The sequence below is a fragment of the Telmatherina bonti genome (assembly GCF_933228915.1).
Source record: "Telmatherina bonti genome assembly, chromosome: 3".
NCBI lineage: Eukaryota > Metazoa > Chordata > Actinopteri > Atheriniformes > Telmatherinidae > Telmatherina > Telmatherina bonti.
The window spans coordinates 19,720,617-19,741,508 of record NC_136621.1 but is presented as its reverse complement, the minus strand read 5'-3'; the positions used below and the strand labels follow the sequence as shown (position 1 = coordinate 19,741,508).

Below are 20,892 nucleotides of genomic sequence, written 5' to 3'. Positions count from 1 at the left end.
CAATCCTCACACATCTTAACCAAGTTTAGGTCAATTGTTATTTTCTCCGGTGAGGGGCAGTGTGAGTATTGTGAAACCCCTTAAAATTGGAAGTATTCATGTTGCTTTTTTCATTAACCACACTGCAAGTCCCATTCATCCAACATTAATACATTGCTTTGGTCTTACACACTACATCCATCTTTTTCTCTGTTGCAAACAAATTCACTCTGATTAATGCATTAGAGGTAGGGTGGGGCTTACTGCCTGGCACCAGACTGACAGATGATTTGCAACCTTATGTTCCGTTATGAGACTCATATTTGTAAATATTTTGCCGTTTTTACTTACTTTGGAATTCACCCAATGGCTTTTATTTCCTGATTTTGCCTCATACAACTTTGGTCAGTACCTGGCTGCAACAACTCAATGCTTCCAGTTGCCTCTACAATCTAAACACATCAAATAATATTAAAGACAAAGAAATGTGTCTCTGTACATGTCTGCAGAAGTAAAATATTGCATGTGAAACAAATGTGACCTGGTTTTTAATAATTCATGCATCAGAAGCTTAGGTTAAAACATCACAGCCTGCATTTAAACAAACCCTCTAATAACATATTGCAGTCCCACATATGTGGCTAAACACCCTAAATGTGTTCCTATCTTGAATCAGACTTACTATTGAAATACATATTGACTTTTGTTAATTATCAATAAAAAAAGAAAAAAAAACTTAAAGGTTCCATGACTATTTCACATCATTCAATGGGACCAGGCTGCAGAAGTAATCTTTGGGTGCTGGGAAAGCTCTGCTTCCAGCCTTTGCATAAGCTGGACATTTTAAAAGAACACCAACCAATGAAAAATCTCTAACAATCTTCTAATTTTAAACAATATTGTTCAGCACATTTATGTCATAACAGTTTTCTACATATCAAAGCTCTATGGATACATTTCAGCTGTTCAGGGCCACCAAAAATTGAAATGTGAAAATTTTGCACAAGGCTGTAAATCCACAAGGTTTGACTGATTCCACACTGCTTTGGCCTTCCGCAAATAAAATACTTCAAATAATTACAAAGCTTGAAATGTTGGGAGGTAGTCCTACAACATCGCTTTGTGTGTGTTCTTATCATTTCTCATAGATAAGACAATTTGTAAGAAACTTCTCCTTGTTTTAGAACCAAAGTGTCCGAGTTTAACGACACCATCAACAGCCATGAAAGAAAAGACATTCTGACTTCTGCAATATTCTGAACATTTAGTTGTAAACTCACTCCTTCTGAGCTGAATCTAAACTATAATTACCATACCTGACTGGCATATGAACTGGCAGATCAGTGTCTGTGATTCTGTAAACTCAAAGATTGCTGATGTTTGCTTCAGTTCACACAGACATGTTTTTTTTTGTTGTTGTTTTTTTTTCTCTTTACTGCTTTATTCTGCGGATATTGGAGATTGGTGAAAGGAGGTGTACAGGAGTAAAAGCTCATCCACCCCAGAGCTAACATGCAAACACCAAAAATCATGCATGCCTTTGAGTATTCAAAATGTTATATGAGATTACAATGAAGTCACTTGTATTTGTATAACATTACAATAGCTGACTTGAAGTGCTTTCTAGTCCAGGCAAATATTGTAGGAGACAGACTTTAGGGTTATAAGAGATGACATGATATAGAGAGCTGCAGTGAAGAATAAGGACACAGATATGCAACTATGGCAGGTACTAAAATGGAAAAGTAGACATCAAAGAGCAGTGGAAGAGAGAAACAGCTGGTCAGTGCATGTGTGTGTCTGTCTGTCTGTATACATGAACACACCTTCAAAGGGGACCCTAGATGTGCTGGCCCCATCTGACTTCAAGCATCAGTGCAGGGACACATGCACTCACGCCACCCTCTCGCTCTCACAAACACTGCACATGCACACTCCACCTGTCATTGAATCTTTCCATGTACCTGCATGTGTGTGTTTCCTCTCAGTGATTAAAACACACAAAGTCACACAGAGATGAATCACAAGCCCTGTGAATGTTTGGCGGGGGGCATGTGTTCACATGCCCAGGCTTAACACTCCAGATCGGCCTGGATTTCTGGGAGCAAATTAGTGAGGAACATTTTTCAGTGCATAGTTGCAGGTGGAACATCCTGCACAATTATGTAACGGGTGTTTTAAAGGTTTTTAAAAACCAGTGAAATCAGTTTAAAAAACAACAACAACAACAACAAAAACTTGATTCAGTGTCAAAAATAATGGTTCTGAGTCCAAACATGAACTCCTGCCAGAAACTGGTGACTGAAAATCTATGGATGGGGGTCTGTGAAATACCTGAGTCAGTTTCTTACACACACAAGACAGCAGTCAGAGAGTTCTCAGTTTGGTAGTCTGGAGAATCAAATAGTAAAACTTACTATACAAGTTTTTATGATTTGAGTTTTCTCACCTGTACGTTCTGAGTATCCTTTAGCTGAACTGAAAGCAACCCCACTGACAAACCTCCCCAGCTTCTGAGTAGGTTCAGTGAACATCATCTATGGTGTACATACTTAAACAATTGGTTCAGTTTGTTAACATGATTGGAGAAGGATGACTTGGTAAATGATTTTGTCTGAAATCAGATGCATATAAACAAATTAAATGCAACAACATACCAACTGAAATATCTACATCAATAAATGGAAATGAAAGTAATACAGATAACCTACTTTGTTAATGTTTCCACTTAGCTGGGTTTGGTAATGTCATCAGGGAAGCAAATATTGAAGTGTTTCCTTTCTGCTCATGGTTTTGGAGCAAAAAGACTGGGTTAGTCTAAAGGGTTGGGTGATATACCTTCCTGATATTTCCAGTTGGGTTACAGGTGGGTGTGGTGATGTCAGGTAAGGTGGTGGTAGACAATTTGTGATTTCATGCCAATTGTCTAATAAACAAACCTTATATGTCAACTCAGAGTAGATATAATGAACCTAATCACATTTTTCTGAAAAAACTAAACAAGTAAAAAAGGATCATTTTAAAGTTGAGAGTATTCAGAGTTAGGAGGACCAACGGATAACACGCAAAGTCACGGTTGAATGACCACGAGGATCCAGAAAGACATAAGCCTGAGATGGTATAGCCTATCGCCTTCACAGTGAATACTACTGTATAAAACCCCTTTTACTGTAATTTCACAAATTGTTTCATTCTTATTATGTTACAGTATTTTTCTTGATCCTCAGTTGCTAGAATATTAGTCTTCTCCCATTTTTTCCTCACATGTTTCTTTTCCAACAAATCCAGTTTACTCTTGTTTTCTGTCCCAAATCAGCTAGAGGTAAACGTGGTTAAATTGCATTTCTAATTTAACTTAACTTTATTTTCGTGCATAATCGTACTATTTTAAATAGTACTTGTAAATACACAATTGAATTAAGTACTTCATAATCCTGTCATAAAAATTTAGCTTAAGAAAATCAAATCAGCTCGTTGGTTAATGTTAAATTTACCCTTATCTGGACTGAACCATGGTAATTAACTAACAGTAACCCAAATGTATCAGGTTGATCAGCACAATTATATTTACAAAATTATTTCTGATTAGATTAAAACATTTATTTTTTTCCCTTCAGCATTCTATATTCAGAAAGTTATGTGTGTGTGTGTGTGTGTGTGTGTGTGTGTGTGTGTGTGTGTGTGTGTGTGTGTGTGTATGTGTGTGTGTGTAGAACAAAAGAAATGTCTTTTATTTGACATTTTTAAGTTAAAACCACACATCCCAGAATTATTGATGAAAATCTTGACGTGAAATCTGAGTATTTTACATAGCAGGTTGAGCTCTTTCAATGTGGTTGTAGTGTCTGATCCCACAAATTACATAAATAGGCATTATGACTAAATTTGGGTACATTAACAAACTAAGGCAGTATTAGTCTGTTTTTGTTAAGATTCCATAACTTCTAGGCTCCACATGTGGACGTGACAAATGTCTCTTGGATGTAAGTCATATGATTGGTCCAGATATGAACCTGTCTTTATTTGTGTTCTATACAAGGGAGCTGACCTAAATGGTCAGTAGGATTTTCCACCATTGGCTAAAGGAGTCCCCACAGATTCTGTAGATCTGTTTTAAATGCTGGGCTTTTTGTGATACAGTTAACCTTTTTAATATTCATAAAGCTGGTGTCTGAAGCTCTTTTCTTTTAAATCTCCAAAGCAACTTTTCCACATCACCTGCCTTAAGTAATACTTATCATGGCAAATTAAGCACACACAAACACATGCACACACTCACACAAGCTAATAGAGCTGCAGCCAGGAAGGAAACTCCCTGGCTTTGAAAAGCAGTGATCTCTCATATCCTGATCTTCTGATAACATGTGCACATACTTGCATGTGTGATTCTAATACTGCTTTTTAAATGCTTTCCGTTGCCATGTTTATTGTTTGTATTTATATGAAACTATGGCATATTTAAGACAAACATTGCATAGCACTTGTGCAAACACACACACACACACACATGCACACAGATGGTTTTAAAAATATTGTCACTACTATACTTTGTAACTCCAGGTGTGTTGTCACAAGATATTTTCCTCTCAGTGCTTCTTTCTTTCTTTGTTGAGGTGTCTCAAAAAGAATTATAAGATCACAATCTTGTTATATCCATCTGGTCAGGCTGAGTGTGCTTCCTTTGTGGCCGAAACACAAAACAAAACTGAAAACTTGAAAAAAAACAAATCCTTATTTGTTTATTTTAAGTTGTAACAGGAGTAAAGGATACAGCCCCAATCACTGACTGGCCACTGTAGCAGTGATCCATTAATCTTATTGGTTAAAATCATATTCATTTTCCAAAAAGTTCCAATAGAGAAACTTCTGCATGCTTCTGTGTATTAGAGCATTTAAACGGTCAGGTTAACACAGCAGTGACTAAAAAAGGAATCTGCTAAATACTGTTGGAAGAATTTAATCCATTTCAGCATGCGGTAAATTTTATGAACAAATCACTTTAGATTTTAGTGTTGTTTGAGCTTGAGTCAATTATACACAAGCCCAAGCAAACGAATGCTTAAATAACATACCATATGCTTTTTACAATACATTAACTTATATTAATATGTTAATAGCGTCATTTAAAATCAATCTACACTCTACACTATTTTATTGTTTAATTTTAGCATGACACTATTATGACATCAGCAGCACATATTTTAATGTACTAAAGGGTCTTCACAAGTTTTATTCCAAACTTTAAAAAAAGAAAGAAAAGATAAATGAACTCCATTTTTTACCGTGTGTGTCCAAATCATCCTTTATATTTGATCAAACAGCCTTATGTTTCAGTAAAGAGCAACAGACTGATGCCTGAGGAAGGCTGCTGTTGTGAAGTCATGTGTTCTGAAGACCTGGCAAGTTTTCAGCCTGGCCGCTGTCTACACCTTCCTAAGCTGAGAACACAGCCAGTCACACATAAACACAGGTATATGCACATGCATGTACTCTTACACTTACTTTGAGAGCAGGTTTAATAAAACTTCCCTGCCTGTCTTTCATGTGTGAGGCTTAAGAGCTGTCACACCAACAGCAGGAAACCACAATGCTTTGATAGGCCCTCAACACTTAGCAGAAACCTGCACACAGCAAGTTTGGGCGAGTCTTTGTGAGTGCATGTGTTTTTGCGTCTGTTTACAGGTCAGATGCTCTTGCCCATTAAGGCTTACCTTCGGAGGCAGCTGGATTCCTCTCAAGATGCAGGAGACCAGGATCGCCAGATATTTCAGCCCACCAGACTTCAAACTATGAGTTTGAGGCTAAAATATGCTATATGACCAATCAATGTCAGGTTCTGGTGTGTTTTGATGTAAAAGGTTATTGTAAGAACAAGTAGAATCAATTATAACACAATTAGAGAGGATTTCTTAATCAGTAAATAAAGAGAATAGAGTAGGTCTTTTTTTGTTTTAACTTTAAATGCTTTTCCTTTTTTTTTCTAAAAAGTCCAAAGAATAGCTGATAGCAACCAGCAATGTTCAGTGTGACAGCTTTAATCCCTCTATCTGCAATTTTAATGCTTTCACTGTCAAATTTACATCAGCTTAAATGGTAGTTGCATTTGTCGAGAATAACAAAATAGGAAATAGTAAAGTGTCATGTAACTATTGTTAGTCATAGAGCAGTCTGTATTGTCCCTGCTGTGCAAAACGATGCCAGTGTGGAGGATATGCCAGAGATAAATCCTCCACCTGTACCTAAAAGGAAATGGTTTCAGCATGGTGGAAGTTATTTGGACCTGAAAATAAAATTGAATGTTGGTAGTCATATTTTATTACATATCCTACTGTACCTTTTACAGTTTGTTCAGCAAATTGCAACCTCCTATGGCATAGTTTTAAGATGCTGTGCAGAGTGAGTGCTGTATCTAATGCAGGTGTGTCGGTCAATTGTGTTCTCAACCTGTCGTAAGGCAATTACCTTGATTTTTCTCACTAAACTAATCACTATAATAAAAATCTACCATTAGAGTCGATTTGATGATTAATTTTTACACTAACAAAAAGACCAGAGAAAAATGTTTCTCCATGGTTTTCCATTTGTTTTGGACAAGAATAAACTGAATAAAAATTTTTAGCAAATAGTTGGGATGTAAAGAAGAAGTTAATAATATTGTAACAACAGTGAAATGGTTGAAATTTGAGTTTGTAGTGTTATAACAAACACTGTGTTTGGCTTTTACATACCCAAACCAATCAGTAGAAATGGCTCAGACAGGTTTGTTCCATAATTTTTTAAATGAATTAATCAAAGTGACTGAAAATTTACCTCAATCAAATGGTAGACCAGGACCTTAAAGGTTTAAGGACCACATTCAGCTCGGGGATCTGCAAGTTACAAGTGACTCAGATTTTAAAGAGTTATACTCTTGTGGTCAAGAGTATAACTAATTTTACGTCACAAGTAGTATTTTGATAAAAAAAAAATTATAGCCATAATGTTGCAAGTACATGTAAATAATGCATCTCAGGAGTTATTTAGAGAATGGTTTTGTATAGCCCATTTAGATGTAAAAAAAAAAAAGCCTTTTTTTCCATATCTATATTTACCCATTGACCAACCTCAGTTAGTTACAGTCAGATTATATCAAATGCAAATCCACATTTCCAGTTAGGGATGTGTAGCGAAAACTGGCCTATAAAGAAAGTGAGGTAGGCTGATGGGTGCTTGACTTAAGCAGATCTCACTGTGGCACAGTCCCACAATGAAAAACAAAGACATCTAAACCTGTTTAGAATTGATTACAAATAGGAGATAATTAATTAATCTTCAGCTTAATTCTCATCAAGCAGAGGGGACTAACAACACAGGGGAAATGCATTTCAACGAAAGTCAGAAGCACTCTTCTCCTCCACCATCGATGGTGCGTTTGACACTCATTTGTCATGTCAAGACCCTGTAGAAAATTCCCACTGATTATTCAGTAAAAATCCATGGGTTCTACTCCCTTGCCATTAGAGGAAAATCTGCTGTCACTCTTTCCCCCCGTTTCCTCCCAGGGTTTTGTCCTCTCTGTCAGGAACAGCCACCTATGTTATTGGATTATTATGACCACTATAGAGACAAAACACATGGTGGAATTTCACCTTCTATAAACACACAAATGCTGTTGTATCCATCCACTAATTTAGTTTAGTTGGGAGGGGACAACGATTCCCTAATTTAGTCAAAATCCTTACTCCTCCCTCAACATTAAGAGGAAAGGATGGGTAGAGAGGGGAGAAAAACAGGGATTTGGAGAGAGGGAACAGGACAGGAGGTGGCGGAAAAAACATAACGAAACCCAATATCTGCAATGAGGTAAAAGAGAGTGCCAAGAAAAGCATGAAGGGCTACTAGTAAAATCATTTTTGTACATTCTACTGTAGAAATCATGTCCTGCGTTTGTGAAGCACTGCCTGTTTCTACATATATCCACCTTTCTGCCTCTGTGCCATGTCTCACATCTAACATGCTCTCGCACTGCAGAGAAGAGGGTTTTGCAGTGGGAGGTCTTTGTAACGGTCGATAGTTCTTGGCGAGTGATCTATCGACAGAGTGGGAGCGTGTGAGAGATGAGTTCAATATACTTCAATTTAGCTCCACTTGCTTTAATTACTTTCACTGTGTGTATGTGTATGTGTGTACACCCTAGAGACTGTTTGGTGTTACACACCTAATGAAAGTACAGCTTTGGCCATTACTGAATTCATGGTCTGCTGAGTATTTTGGAGCATGCTGAAAGTTTTGACACCTTAAAGTAGGAGAAAGGGAAAGTGGTTCATTTAAAACATAGATATTATATATATATATATATATATATATATATATATATATATATATATATATATATATATATATATATATATATATATATATATATATATATATATATATAATATCTATGTTTTAAATGAACCACTTTCCCTTTCCCTTTCTCTTTCTCCCTTTCATTTTTAGAAATTGCTTACTTGAAGAAATCTCAGCAATCACACAGAATGTGTATATATATATATATCTATATATATATATATATATATATATCTATATATATATATATATATATATATATATATATATATATATATATATATATATATATATATATATATATATATATATATATATATATATATATATATATATATATATATTTTATTTTATTTTATTTTATTTTTTTTTCATGTTGCTGATGACTTCATGTATATATATATATATATATATATATATATATATATATATATATATATATATATATATATATATATATATATATATATATATATATATATATATATGAAGTCATCAGCAACATGAATATATATATATATATATATATATATATATATATATATATATATATATATATATATATATATATATATATATATATATATATATATATATATATATATATATATATATGTATACACATTCTGTGTGATTGCTAAGATTTCTTCAATGCTGATGACTTCAGAGGAACAAATTCAGATAGACAACAGCAGTTTCACAGGTTTTATTGCTTTCTTTGACATTCGGCCTTAAAAGCTGCAGTGACTACAGTTCACCCAGTTTGTTTCACTGTCATGACATTTTACGTATTTATTCTTTACTAACGAATACAAAACTAAGCACAATCAAGACTGAAATCTCACAGCATTTAATGAATCTGCTGTCACAAAGGTAGTTTTTACCAAACAAGCAAAAGAATAAAAATCTTGTCATCCTCTTAAAATAATGGTATAAGAAAAATTTCAAGTTTTTAAAAGAATACTTTGGGCCATTATTTTAAGAAGTTGATGAGCTGTATTTGGCAGTGTACTGCACATGACATTGGATCTTTACTTATGAATTATCCCTTTAGTTTTTTAGGTTATACATATATCAGGACTTATCTCAGTAACCCCTTTAAAATATCTCCTGCACAACAGAAAATCTGGTTTTATGCCATATCTTGATAAAAGGTCTGCCCTGTGTGGCAAAAGTTACAAACAGAATTAATTTTGGGCATCAAGCAAAAACAATTTGGCATGGTAAGCTGTTCAAGGCTTTCAGGACTTGGCTTTGCATGTGGTAAAATGCATTTATGAAATTTGTATCTTGGCAGCATCCAGTCTCTCTATATAGCAACAACTTTGTATACTTCAGTCCTAAAATGACATTTCAAAAAATCTTTTAAAATTTATTAAGTTTATTCGATGTAAAAGTTAGTTGGGTTTCATTATAAAACTCCAAAGCCTTTCTGCTCTGTACTGGGTGTAAAGTAGTTGCACAGGTGTTCACTAATCAAACCGCCTAGTTTGTGTCATGTAACACAATTAAAACCCCCTTTAAGAACCAAGAATGATGTTACTTTTATGACATTTGGGTAAATGCTTTGAAAGATGAAATTAGCTTGATGTTCCCCTTGCTAAAGCAATAAGACACTATATAGGAAAGTATACACTTCAAAGATGAAGAGTAACTATTGAGGCAAATGTTAGTGAGGTTAGCCACTGTTATAAAGCAGCTTGCACATGCCTTTATGATTTTCTATAGGATCTTCTTGGAGTGTCCGCTACATGATAAATCAGTTCCAAAGGGTATAGTTGGGGAAAACAGGTTTAAAAAAAACATATTCTACACAAGATGTAATCTGTTTGATCTTTTTTTTTTCTCTCGCTTTTTTCCTTTTTTTAAATAACCTGTATTAAGCACAATACACAATAAAGTCAACTTATAATGACTGTATATTAACTGGATTTATCCTGTGGTCTCTTGCAGCTATATGGAGATTTATCTCTATGTAGGAGGTTGTTTTTTTTGTTTTTTTTTTGTTTGTTTTTTTTTAACCAACCTCAAAACGATATATGTAAAGTTATAACGGCTGTACAATAAGATTAATTATTTCATGTTCAATACTTGTGATATTGGGTTTAGACCAGTAAGATAGTGAGAGGAAGTGTACATCCTGAAGGTTACTGGTCTATCAAAGAGTACATTTGCATAAAAAAACAACAAAAAAACTAAACTAGGGATTTAATATTATTTAATGTATGTGTATATGTATTATATATATATATATATATATATATATATATATATATATATATATATATATATATATATATATATATATATATATATATATATATATATATATATATATATATGGCGTATGTGTCTGGTCGTCATGATAGATATGTGGATGTGTTGCCAGCAGCAAGTATATCCCAGGCCTTAACGTCCTAAGATACATGAGACAACAGTGTTTCTGAGACTAAATTTGAAACATGTTGTGAAACATGTCATGCTTGACATCATTTAATTTCATTTCCTCATTTTACTTTCACACTGCCTCACATGCTCGCAAATGGATATGAGCAGGCACAAACATCCGGGAACTTCAGTAATTTTTGTCACATCTGGGTTTTGGGGTTTTTTTTTTTTTTTTTTTTTTTTGTGAATATGAAGGGTTGCTAGAATGTAACGCTATTAGATTTTAAGCCTTGACCCTCATTAATTTATCTTTCACTTTCAAAGAAATTCCAGTAAATATGGGAAAATTTGTTATGATTGTCTCCAATGAATATAAATTTCAACATATAGATATGTTGAGATTGGTTTTCTACAGTGCCAAAGAGACACAAAAACCCTGAAAAAAGTGAGTATAGCTAGTGGGTATCAAGAATGTTTATTCTAATGGTACACCTTGTAATTCATTGAAATATTTGACAATTTGTCTCAATCATTTTGCCACTGGTGAATTACCTCTGATCAAAATACCACAGAACCATTACTGGCAAAGGAATGACTAGGTACACTCACATAGCCTGCTGTAAAGTATTGATGTACTTCGAGCTATCTGTAGTTTTTCATGTCTTGATGAGTGTAAACTCCCTACAATATAAAGAAACAGCAACTTTGTCATCCAGTTAAAAAAACAATATTTCTTATTCATTAAATCACTTCAACTTTGAACTTAACTGCTGATTAAATTAAACCAAAAGGATCCCAAGATCCAGAAATTAAACATATGTCCACTGTGACAGTTCGTTTAACCAGGAGTTGGGTATGTGACAAAGGCATTGGCTCAGTCCAACTGCCATTAGCTTCACCTCACGCTGAGCCTATCAATATGATTGTATGGCATTTTAGATTATTTTCCATACAAAACTGAAGATAAAAGTTAAAACTATGAGAATGAGTTGTACACTCAGCATGGACACTGATATGATGCAGGGTTTCTGTTTCCACCCACAAGCTGTTCATGATCATAGGACTACTGGGTTGTGATGTAGGTTTGCATTGTCCCATAAACACACAGCATGGCTGATTCAGCAATGAAATGCAAGAAAACATTGGGAAGAAGACAGGAAAAGAAAGAGAGAAAGGAACAGAACAAGAGCTGAGATAAGACTGCCATTTCCTGACTGGATAGTGCTCGCAGTATAAGCAAACGTTGCTGCAAAGGTTTGGTTGTTCACCATACAGTTGCGTATCTTTAAAGGAATAATCAATGAGGATAATTATTAGAATAAGACCTCTCGCTGATGTTGTTTTGCCGCCTCTATTGTTATACATCCAGGTTCAGCTGAGTTTATTATTTCTGCATGTTTGTACAACATATTTCAATCAACTAAACTAATTAAAGTTGAACTGTTTACAATAATAAACAAGTCATTTATTTCACAAGCTCTTTAAAGAATTATGGTGTTGACATGTTTACTAGACTTAAAAGATAAATATTTTTATAGCTGCAGAATTTTGTGTTGTTGGGGCTTCTAAAAATATTTCTACCAATTGTAACTAACTAGTTTTTTCCCTTTCTTTTTAATCTGACAGAACTTAGCTTTCCTTTATTGCCTAGTTACGCATGTAACACAGGTTTTTTTTTTTTTTTTCCATAATTTGTGGTATTTAGGTTTGTGGATTTTAGCTGAAGGTAGTAGTTAGATGGGTATTTGACATGGAATCTGCCTTCTGTTCAGCAACATGTTCAGTGACTGCTTAAGAGTTGTTGATGATAACAGGGTTGAAAATATGCACACCGGGGTGAATCTTTCATCAGCAATATGTCAAGTAACACTCTTTCATTGAAACAAGGAAAAGAACACGAGGGTGTGGAGGTGCATATCAAGAACACTTGGTTTATTTACAGTCCTGTGATGTGGTTTCACTCTGTATTGTGTTTTCTGAAATAATTTGACAGCTATTTTTCTTCAGTTTTTCCTTTAAAAGGACAGAGCACATACATATAGTGTTTATTCAATCCAGAATAAATACTTCTGTTGTCTTACAGTGCATGAACTGCTCTAACTGAAGTGAACTAAGTGAAGCAAACAATAAACAATACAATGACTCATTATCTCAGTATGGTCTGAGATGGAATGCTCACTACCAAAAAGTATTCATGAGGCTATATTTTCAGTTTATTTATTGGTGTTTCTGTCAACTTGATCTCCCAGAAATGTGCAAAATGATTACGAATGCCTTTCTCAAAGAAAGAACTGCATGGTTTGCTTGACTAGTGCTAACCCCCTTTGCATCCTCACTGGCCTTGCAGTGGCAGTGGAAGACTTTTTGGATGATGGAGGTATGCATAAAGTATGCCTATACTGGCTAACAGAAGGTCACTGCTTTTTCAATTTTCAGTGCAACACTGAGTTTTGACACTCACATTTTTAATGGGATCATGTGCTGTCTATGTTGCAGGACCTAAACTGTGTAATGAGCTACCCTTCCACATTAACGAGGCCTATATGCAGGGGCTCAATATAAAGACATTTAATTTCCATCAACCCATCCCAGCAACCTCATCTAGCTCTTCTCAATGTGGAATTGCAGCAGCTCTACTGTAAACCCCCACTGGAGAACCTAGCTTCTCACTAGTTAGAGCCCTACCACTCCAAGGGAAACTCATTTCAGCCACTTGTATTGACAGTCACATTGTTTTGGTCCCTAGATCCCCAGCTTGTAACCATAGGTGAGGATAGAATTTAGACTGACTTGTAAATCAAGAGCTTATCCTTTTCTTCACCAAACAGAGCAATGCCGAGTCTGCATCACTGCAGATGCAGTACCCATCTTTTCCTCACTTATGAACAAGACCCTGAGATACTTTTACTTTTTACTATTTTACTGTCTATGTTTTTGCACAAAAGCATAGACACTTTGGTAACCGGATTTTTCCATATATTCGTATCTATTATCCACATTCAAGCCCAATTTTTAGGCTCTGAACTATTTAGAAACATTGTTCATGTTGAAAATTATTACAGACAGCAAATGTAAGTTTTTTTCATGACCTGGAGAACCAAGTTTGGCTTGCAATCATTGAGCGCAAAAGAATGCCACCATGGTTTAAAGTAGCCCTATGTAACTTTATGACCTTGAAAATATGTGTTTCAGACTTGTTTCGATAGCACAATGATTTTTATCGTGTACATTCCAAGAATCACTAACGGCCAGTAATGTCCCGAGGCTGAAAAATTGCACTTCGCAACTTTTACTTTCAGGATTCTGTGTGATGCTACAGCTGTTTCACTTAACACATGCATCACATTCCAGTAAACAGATAACGAGACATATTAGCTGTTTTAAAAATGCATCATGACTGAATAATGGAAGAAATGCAAGAAAAGGAAGAGATATAAAGAAAGAGACAAAGTTAAATGTACGACAAGAATCAGCATCAGACTGACTTACTGACAGGAGTGAGTTCAGATTACAGGTGAACGCAAGATGGATATGGTTTCATTGCGACACACCAAGATAATCTGTCATGGTTCAGCAATGCTTCTCGAACACCACAAATATGTGCTGATCTCTCCTTTGTTCACACATGGTACACCTAGCCAATGTAAAGCTGGTGCTAACCTAGCTAACAGAACCTTTGTTTGCATATAAATGTACAATCCCAGAAAACTACATAACGAGGAAGGTGTATTGTGTTATGGAGTGTGCTGCTACGTAATTCAGCATTCTGAACCAGAACCGAACAATGACTACACTGATTTTGGACCAGACCCTGTAAAATCTCAAGTTGGTAGAAGAACTTTGTGAACGTTGTAAAGTTTCCTGAAAAGTGGTGACAAATATCTAATATGTCCACAGCATTGCTGTTGCTTGTCCATTTTATTTGTTTATTTATTTATTTATTTTTAAACAGCAGTTATTTTAATTTAGAAGGACTGTAAAAGGCAGCATTGTTTAAACCTTAGAGGGATCAGAGTGTTAAGTCCCTGAATTCATACTGCCATTGCTCTTTAATAGTTGCATTTCAGCCAAATGAACTTCAAAATCAACGGGTTAACAAAAGGTTTATGTTATGATTGGATTGGATATGAATGAAAGTAGATGTATACATCTGCTTTCATTCCAATCACTTTTGGTTACACAACACAAATCTATGAAGATGCAATAGTGCATACATCAGCGTTCAGGAGATGAAGTAGTTTGCTCATCAAGGGTTAGACAAATGCATGTGTCTAATGCATTTAAGAATTTAGGAAGGCAGTGTCATATTTTTCTTTTTTCTCTTTTTTTTGTCTGAATACATCACAGCTGAGTCATTCATAGAGTCATTAATCTCATGCACAGACAACTGATGACAAACTATGCGCACACCCTCCGAGTGTGTGTTGACAGCTGCAAGGAAGAACATGTACACTACAGGCTACACGGCAACACTCACTTTGTGCTAAATCAAATTGAAAAGATGCATTTATTGGCTGAAAAGGGTGATGAAGGTGATTACTTTTATTTATTTGGTATTTTCAATTTATCATTTTAGCGTGATTTTTACTTGCTAAATATTTTTAACTGCATTTTCTTGTTATTTTACTCTATCAAATGTTTATTTCTTAAGTAAATATTATCTTAAAAATGTATGGAACAAGCTTAGTTTTGATCACTTATGTAGAAGACTAATAAAGGAAGTTTTAAGAAAGCAGTGACAAATTTAAAGAATTTCTTCACTTTGTTTTTTTTTTCCCCTTTGTTTCCTGTGTTTATTAGCACTGTGGACCATTACCTTCTAAATCCAACAAAACAACCAACAACCAATAAATGGAAAACCCCACAGAGGACAGACAGAGAAGAGAGGTAGTAGCGAAATGGCACTACACACTCACACACACACTCACACACACAGGCCTTTACACATCAGTCAGACAGCCCTCTAGTCAGGAGAACCCCTGGCTCACCTTCACACAGATTCAAAGATCACACACACATACACAGAAGTTGTGCTGACATGAATCTATGCAGTCACTTTGACTCACATAAACATGCCTCCCCCTCTATGCAAACACACGCACTCACACTTCAAAGAAAGATCGTAACCTGACGGGCTGCCAAACACCAAAAACCCACATTGAATTTTTTTTTTTTTTCATAATTTTATTTTTCTTTTCAGACACCCACCTGTTTCTTACAAACTTTCAAGTCCTATCTGTCTTTCCTAGTTTTAAGATCAGTGCCTGACATACACTCTCAGTCAGTGTCCACATGCTGGTACTCAGCCACTGCTTGTCTGATGATCCCTCTCATCCTACACTGTATACCCCTATGTAAGGATTATGCACACTGAAACATCCCTTAACTAGACACAATGTATCTCCTACCTGTACAACAGAGCCAATATGAACTCTGTAATCTTATCTTCAACATGTTGCCAAGCTGATCAGCCAGTATGCTGGCTCTGACCTTTACATGACAATGTCTCCCTGATGTGAAATGCAGCTGTATGGACAAATCTCACAGGGATGTGCTTTCCAGTGTCTCACCAAGAATTGGTCAGATGTTGATGGCTGACAGGCAGCATAGAGTCCTTCCTCAGTAAGGTCAGGCTTTGTTGAGCCTTTTTTTGTTCCCATCCCAAATGCACGGGGGTCCTGTGAGTGTCACAATGAGGGGGTTCAACTTCTGAGTGCTCAGGTAACCCTACAGAGCCTATAAGAGCACTTAGTCTGCAATGAAGTAGATTAAAGGTTGCCACACATTATATGTGTGCACGTGCGTGTGCATGTATAGGGTGTGTATGTGTGTGCAAATCCTTACAATGCACATGGTCTTCAGGTAATTCGAGTCCTGTGTGAAGAGGACTTTAGTTGTGCTATTACAATTCTAAGTAAATGAGCTCTAATAACTAGTAATAAAACTTTATGGTTGCACATATCACGATTCATTCATGACATCTGTCTTCATGTGAAGCGACCACTACCCAACAGAAAACAGCAGCCTTGGGTTATGTTGCCATCCACCATTCACGACCATGTAATTTGGACATGTGGACAAATGCAACATAACACAATAACTGGTAAACATGGCTTTAGCAAACACACAAACTGACAGGATCATAGCATCCGGGTGATATAACACTGTAATACATCTCCTTTGCCATCTACTGCTGTCAGTCGAGTTTAAAAAACCTGAAAACATACAACAGACACAATTTTATTTTTCTTCATGTAATGTCACATTCCAGAGGTGACAATGTCTTCTTAGCTTGCTTTTTGCTTTGAATCATGCATCTACATTTAAGGGAACCCATGAGTATAAAAACGTGCTTGCTTTTAAAATATTTACTTTAATAACCCTAACAGAGGGCTGCACGGTGGCGCAGTGGTTAGCACTGTGGCCTCACAGCAAGAAGGTCACTGGTTCAATCCTTGGCTGGTTTGGTCAGTGGCCTTTCTGTGTGGAGTTTGCATGTTCTCCCCGTGTATGCGTGGGTTCTCTCTGGGTACTCCGGCTTCCTCCCACCATCCAAACACATGCATGATAGGTTAATTGGTCACTTTAAATTGCCCCTAGGAATGAGTGTGAGCATGCGTGGTTGTTCGTCTCTCTGTGTGGCCCTACGATGGACTGGCGAGCTGTCCAGGGTGTCCCTGAACAAGCTGTCCCTGCCTGTCGCCCAAAGCCAGCTGGGATAGGCTCCAGCTTCCCCGCGACCCTGAATTGGAATAAGCGGTTTGGAAAATGAATGAATAAATGAACCCTAACAGAAATTTTGATTAGAAACTAAAACTATTTGCTTGTGAGAGTGTTGTTTTTAAAAAAAAGAATAGACTATGAATATGTTTGGAGTGTTTGTCAAACTGGGATCTCCAATATGGGAGCTGGTGTACGACCAACCACCCCAGTTACATTCACATATGTGTTTGTGGTCCAGTCAGCAATGTACATTGTCATAGCTAGATCTTTAAAAACCACGTGATCACATAGTGAGAAGTAAGTTGCATGTATTTAAGGTGTTATTTACTTGTGTTTGCCTTTATTCTAACATGATGAATGAACCAACATAACAGCCATGTCTTCTGTCTTCATATTAGGCTACTCTCTTCATAACCAATGCTTTTCATTTCTGCAGCACCCAAGATTTTCAAAATCAAAACATGGATAGTCTGATAAATAAAAGTTTCTGTCCTTTACTTTGTCATACGAGCAAAGTATTCAATTTTGTACACTTTTATATAATGGCTCTGTGTTATAGATTGATCTGAAGAAACTTGTTAAGTGATATCACTGGCTTGGGTGTGTGAAGCAAACATTTAGATCACTTTAGGTTGCATTAAAACAAGATTTAGGATACAGTTTTCTACAACACTGTGGCTCAAATCAATGAACCCAGAACAATAATGAAGAGCTCTCTGGGTGGGTCTAACCCACCTGACTGATTTAACAGGGTGAATTTTAAAGTTGTAATCAGGTTCCCCCCATGAGCACAAAGTCAGGATAAGCTCATTAAAAAAAAGGCTCTTTCAACCAAACTCTTGCAAAACCAAACAGTTGATTAATAAACACAAAAAATCTGGTTGCTGGTTCTTGATATGTTTTTTATTTTACCTCATACTTGTAAAAATATATTCTCAAAATAAATAAATATATGAAATAAATATACTGTATGGCCAAGAAGGGAAAGAAATCATAAATAAGGATAAAATCTGCCATAATGTTTGTAAAGGTGTCTTTGTGGTTCAACTGCAGTTAGTTGGACAGCAGCTAAATTCCTTCACTGAGTATCAGAATGAGTCTGTAGTGTTTCAACAGAACACAAAGTTTCCACCACAGGAGACCACGACAGAAGTCATTATGAAACTCCATTAGACTTGTCCTTCTTCTCTTCTTCCTCCTGTACTTTGCTGAAGAGTCATAATCTCTGAGCAGCATCTATTTTTGTCCATGAGCGCTTTCTCAAGGCAAGCAAGGCTGCTTTCCAGTGCATGAAACTACCCTTTTCTGCGTAAACCAGCCACATGTTTTGGTGTTTTGTGTAATTTAATTAAATGAATACTTAGCAGCCTCATTAATGTTCAAGTGAAATAAAAAGGCCTAGTGATAGCAGAAGAACTGACAAGACTCATCAGCCACTGCAGTAAAAAGTTACTAGCAGCCAGTTGTTAATCTCAACTATCTAGTCCTTGTATATGTCCATTTGAACATGCAATCTGGACTAGCACGTATGTGGGTTTAATTTGTTCAAACAAAGAAAATCCAGAAATGATCAGTTTGGCGCCAAGGCCTTTGCATAGGCTACCAAAAGGGCAATAGTCAAAGCTCAAAGTTTGAGTTTCTCTTGGGGTCTCTACATCTCCCACAAAGAGGTTCTTGGGGCTGTTCAAACTCCAAGACCTGTTTGCTTTTTTGCTCCTTCTTCCATTGCAGCAGGGTGGGATGTTGATTTGGTGCAATTTCTATGATCTTGTTTTGTCCACATCAACAAGATCCTCTATCTTCCTTAAGAAGGGGGATGCGATTAGATGCACTTGATTTGCATTGTAGCTCAGACCAGCATTTTGATAGGGTCATGATTGTACTCCTTTGGTCTCAGCTCTGGCCCAGTATGTCTCTGTACAGGTCTGGGACTCTGTCTGGGTCTACAGGCCTTGGTAGGAAGTGAGTGAACCTCTGATGTCGTCTTGACCTGGTCCCATCGCGAGATGTGCCATCTTTATTCAATGCAACAAAGTAGAACGCCCCTTTTTCACCATGCCGGTAGATGTTTGAAGAGTATGTGTTGTACCAGTTCTCCTCAAATTGCTCCCTGAAAACACATTCTGCAGACAGTTTCTCCTGGCAAACAGAAAAACAAGCAGACAAAGAAATATGAGTATTATGGTGCAAAAAGTGCCCTCTGCTGGCTGTAAGCATTCATATCAGTCACAAAAAAGTAGTCTATGCAACATGAAATTAATGTGCAGATGAAAATGTATGTGTTAAAGGTATATTCACAAGGGTATCCTTACTGATCCGTACAGCTCTCCTTTGCTATTCATGGCGAGGTAAAGGCCACTGTCCACCCCTCTGATGCTGACCAGTCCCACAGCAAGACTGATGAACTCCAGAATACCTGCATAGACATTGCATCACAATTACATTTGAAGAACAAACATTTAAATCAAGATAATTGTTAGATATAATGTTTAATTTGTCTTTTTTAGATCGTTTCAACAAATAACACTGCATTTTAAAGCACAACTTTACACTGCAAAATGATCAGATGTGGCTTCATGCAAGACTGGAACTCTTGCATCAAAAACTGAAATGGTCTGAGCTGGGAACTGAAAGTGCAACAACCTGCAAGCTGCAGTAAAGAATATTTGGTCTACTTTGGATGTGTCACGATCTGGAGCTGTATTTCTGATGAGCTGAAGATTAGCTGGGGTAATCTAACCTCAAAGAAAATGTTGAATTAATATGTAAACATGAAAAATTCTAACTGTTGTCCCATTTTCACAGATCTGGTTTGAAAAAGCTACATTTCTAGCATATTTTAACAATCAATGCAGCAGAAGGCAACATTTTTTTTTACAAATAACTGTAATACCTCCAATGGCTTTAGTGACTACTTGCTATGATTATCAGGAGAGTGATGCAGCTTTGTCCCTTTTTGTTATAACAAAAATCAATTGACTGTCGATTTTTCTTTCATTATTAATGTTATTCATGTCTTTTGTAATAGTATCGATTACTAGATCACAGATCATTTTAGTCCCATTTACGTATGTCACCACATCCATCTTGCTGAATAGCTGAAAACAGCACCAACACCACCAATGATAGTATCCTAACTGGGAATGGGTCTGTACCGAATCTGCTGTGATCTTTCCTGGTGCCCTGCACTGTGCCGTCGGGATGGATCTCCAGGTGGTACCCGGTCCTGCAGTACAGCTGTCTTCGCCTCAGAATCCCTTTCAGGTGGCTGAGATCCGCAAGGCTTCGGGAAAGCCTCTCCGAGGACACCAGGTGATCCTGCTCTTGCCCCTGTCCTCCCATCATCAGTCCGGTTACAGAGTTGTAGTCCACAGCCCCGGCTGGGGTGAGAACAAAATGAGAGCCGACTGGAGCACCAAAGCTTTCCAAAAATCCGTTGGCGAAGCTCCCAACCTCGGCCGCTGGCCCCAT

The 20,892-nt window shown here is 36.6% G+C and overlaps 1 protein-coding gene across 1 annotated transcript; it reads right to left on the bottom strand.

Moving 5' to 3' along the window:
- Positions 1-19,314: 19,314 nt before the first annotated feature.
- On the bottom strand, positions 19,315-20,892 carry fgf20a (fibroblast growth factor 20a; the record flags this gene model as incomplete). Its single annotated transcript, XM_079264681.1, has 3 exons — positions 19,315-19,560; positions 19,734-19,837; positions 20,577-20,892. 3 exons carry the CDS (start codon positions 20,890-20,892, stop codon positions 19,315-19,317), a joined length of 666 nt encoding a protein of 221 aa, XP_079120807.1.